General features: G+C 40.1%; 1 protein-coding gene across 1 annotated transcript; it reads left to right on the top strand.

Moving 5' to 3' along the window:
• Positions 1-2,051: 2,051 nt before the first annotated feature.
• On the top strand, positions 2,052-3,850 carry LOC107301787 (forkhead box protein I1-ema-like; the record flags this gene model as incomplete). Its single annotated transcript, XM_015830968.1, has 2 exons — positions 2,052-2,856; positions 3,747-3,850. Coding segments are annotated over exons 1-2 (678 nt in total), but the record flags the coding sequence as incomplete, so codon positions are not given.
• Positions 3,851-3,855: the final 5 nt, after the last annotated feature.

Genomic DNA, 3,855 nt, shown 5'->3' with positions numbered 1-3,855 from the left:
TCAATGCTATATTACTCTAGCATGTCCTATCATGTCAATCTTACCTGTACTGAGGCATCTCTATGCAGTTTGTATGTTTTTGTAAGGTGATCGGTATTTTTATCACCTTGTTTTGGTTAAGTAACTTTTCAGATACATCTGGCCATTACAACATGTCTTCATACATGTTTCTGCATATAACAGGGGTGTCAAACTGCCGACCCACGGGCCAGATGCATCATAGCAAAACCGCGCCCACTCCATTGCCGGCAATGACAAAAAAGTCGCAATACGTTGTGACACATCACGTGACATTGCAAGTTTGACACCCCTGGCATATAGACTTCCTTGGAAGAACCTAAAAAAATACTTCTGCGACCTTAAATGGATTGATCGTGTGGCAATATGTATCGGCTTCTTTTAAAAGTATGTTGATTGAAGAATTTGAAACAATACTTTAGGTGAAAAGGAAAGATGCAATTATTCCTGATGAAAGAGTTATATTGCGGTGGAGCCTCTGAGACACATTTATGTAAAATTTGATCTTTAGGGTGATTGGATAAATTGTAAATCCCCCCTAATGGAAAGAATTACCCTGACTGATTTTTTAAAAAATAATAAACAACAGCATTTTCTTTTCTTTCAAGACTGTCAAAGAATATTTTCACTGGGGTATTCATTTATTTATCTTATGTTTTTATGAGCCCTCAAATGCATAGCTACCAGACTTGGGAAAAACATATAGGGAGGCCGAAACTCAGAAGGAGCACTTATCACAGCAATAAATAAACAAAAAAAGCTTCACCAATTTGTGTGTGTTGCACCATGGTGAGCAACTCTAGATCTCAGGACCTTTCTTAGACACATTCAGTAAAAATCTTCTGGCTGGTTTCTTGACATTTTGCAGTGGGGAATGTGTTGACATTAAAATGGAAAGCTTAACATGGACTTAATGTTTTTAAAACAAACATAGACAGTCCTACTTTTATCATGAGTGTGATGTAGCCCAGCTCCTTTTATTTCCTGATTCCTTCCCCTCTTGTTAAGCCTGGCCCCCATCTCTTCCTGAATATGTAATCCGTTCTAGCATCCCTTTTCTTAACTGCCGAAAAAGTTTAGAAAATGGTAATAGAAAGGCATTGGATATGCTACGCATAATGCAAGACTTATGCAGAATTATAACATAGCTGCTGATTTTTTTTTTACCATTAACTTAGAACTTTAAATGACAAATAAAATTATACATTCTGCAGACACAGTTCGGTATATTTGCTCCCGTAGTTCTCTGTTTTGCACAGAAAGCTGTCTTTTTCCTGTAGGGAATCTATGTTATGTGGCTTTCCTTATCATTTATATCTTCATGTTGAAAAACAGCACTCGAGACATTTCTGGGAGTCATGTATCTGATGAAGACGTAGGCAGTGTGCCCATTAAAAGGAAGCAACTGTAAATATGCATTAGTCTGATTTGACATTCTTTTTTAAAAGTCAATTTTCCTAAACCATGAAAACTAGTAAACTTGAAAAGTACCCGACATAGGCTTTGTTTGTTTAATCCTAATGTATAAGCTTCAAGATTTTGTCATTTCCTCTGACTGCTATGACCAGGCCAAGATGACAAAAATAATAATAATAATAACAAAACGGTGAGTTACATTCTTGTGCATTCTCACCAGACAAGAAGTTTCCTTGAACATTGTGAGAGGTTTTTTGTTTTTTTTTCCTGAGCAAACACCTCCTCAGGTTTGTTATGTCACTGAATGGCTTCTAAGCAAGTAAAACATTTGTTCCCTACTTAATCCACAGATAATAGCTTTGATAGTGTAAAATGTGAGGATTCCTGAACTGGGAAATAGTAATTTTTTTTTTTTTAAGTTTCTCATCTGCCTTTGCAACTCTAAAGTTTGGGAAAAAAAATATTAAGTTTCTAATCTGCCTTTGCTGTGGTCTAACTGAATTTGAAGAACAGGATCATCAGTTTTACCTGCAAGTAATTTTCGGCTTTCTTCCTGTCAATCATACTAGTGGAAAATTCCTCCATTCATTTAAAAAAGATAAACAGTTGTAACTTTCAAATTTGGTTAATGTGACATCTATTACTGGCTTGAGCTGTCAGCATTCCAAAAAAGGGATATCACCCTGATCTCCAGCCTATCAGGATGCGTGAGGCTGAGTCTTGGAAAGTAAACCTAAACATTTACAGGTGTATAAGTACTGGTGCTAGCTAGTACAGATGATGCACCTGTCTCAGGAAAAGGACTAACACAGGTGTGTTGGAACTTGGGCTACTGCCAGAGCTAGATTATGAGCTCATTTGATCCACAGATACACTCACCTCCACGCTGCAGCCCGCAATTTCCAAGCATCGGCCAGGAACCACCTGAAATGAACATCTACTATGAAAATTTCTTCCACCCACAGAACGTTCCCAGTCCGCAACGGCCCACCAACTTTGAAACAGGGGATTACTCTGCTGCACCCAATCCTTACTTGTGGTTAAACGGACCTTCCATTAATTCTCCACCTTACCTGCCAGGATCCAATGGCAGCCCATACATCCCACCATCCTATGGAATGCAAAGGCAGCTCTTGCCCAACATGCATGGCTTGACAGGGAATGACATGGGCTGGCTCCCTATGCCTTCTCAAGAGGAGCTGATGAAGCTGGTAAGACCACCTTACTCCTACTCTGCCCTGATTGCCATGGCCATCCATGGGGCACCGGACAAGAGGCTGACGCTCAGTCAGATCTACCAGTATGTGGCAGACAACTTTCCCTTCTATAATAAAAGCAAGGCTGGCTGGCAGAACTCCATTCGTCACAACCTGTCCCTCAACGACTGCTTCAAGAAGGTGCCCCGGGATGAAGACGATCCAGGTAAGAATTTTTCTTAATACTCACTTTGCTCTTCAGCCAAAAGATCTTCTGAGCAGATTCTGATTCTGTTTTGCTCACCGTAAATCCAGGCAGGGTCTTTACAAGTGGCTTTCAGTGGCTTTGAACTCATCTAATCATAATTGTGTCCCAGTAACAAGGATGGGCTTTAGATCAGCATAGGAAAGGCCGGTTGACAGTGTGGGTCCCTGGGGCAAAATGGCTTGAGACTACTAAACTGCAGAGCTGCTTCCTCCTTTACCAAATTCACATGACTTGATATTCACAAATATAATTCCCTAAGCCACACTTCACCAGTTTTTGATTCTATGCCTTTAACAGTTATGTGATAAGAAAGATAATGATAATTCTGTGCTCTGAGAAGTATTGCCTGTTGAGTAAAAGACACTGGAGCATTTTTCCTGTAGTCAGTTGTGGTTCTTTCCTTGGCTGTGAAATGAACTGGCTCTTCCTTACAATTTCTTGGTGGATAAAACAATTGCTGGGGGACACTTCCAAATACCCTCCCTCCTTCCTATCTGCAGACTTGCCCAAGGTCAAATTCTGCTTTGTTTCATTAAATTCTCCTGATGCTAATTAGGGGTCTGTCAAGTATTTTGTTGGAGAAGTAGGTTGTTTTTTTTTTGTATGTATCTGATAAGCACAAACTGTTAAAATAAAAGTTCACTTTTACCTCAAGGCAACCTGGACAGGGCCTGGACAGGGTTATTTGAATACAAGCAGCCTCTCCTCCCTCCCTCCCTCCCTCCCTTTTTTTTAAAGGGTGTTGCCCAATCTGCTGCTTTTTCTGAATCCAAGCCAAGCTAAGCCTTGAGAACCTGCTCTTTGTTGGCTACAGTTATATTTATGCTTTTTTGCTCTTGTTCTAACAGGGAAAGGCAATTATTGGACTCTGGATCCAAACTGTGAGAAGATGTTTGACAATGGAAATTTTCGGCGAAAAAGGAAGAAGAAATCTGATTGTAGCGCCAGCACGGTGAC

This window comes from Protobothrops mucrosquamatus, unplaced genomic scaffold (genome assembly GCF_001527695.2).
Source record: "Protobothrops mucrosquamatus isolate PMUCROS unplaced genomic scaffold, P.Mucros_1.0 scaffold16619, whole genome shotgun sequence".
NCBI classification, from domain to species: Eukaryota; Metazoa; Chordata; class Lepidosauria; order Squamata; family Viperidae; genus Protobothrops; species Protobothrops mucrosquamatus.
Note: the sequence above shows the minus strand (reverse complement) of the source record. Positions and strands in the feature narration are given on the sequence as shown.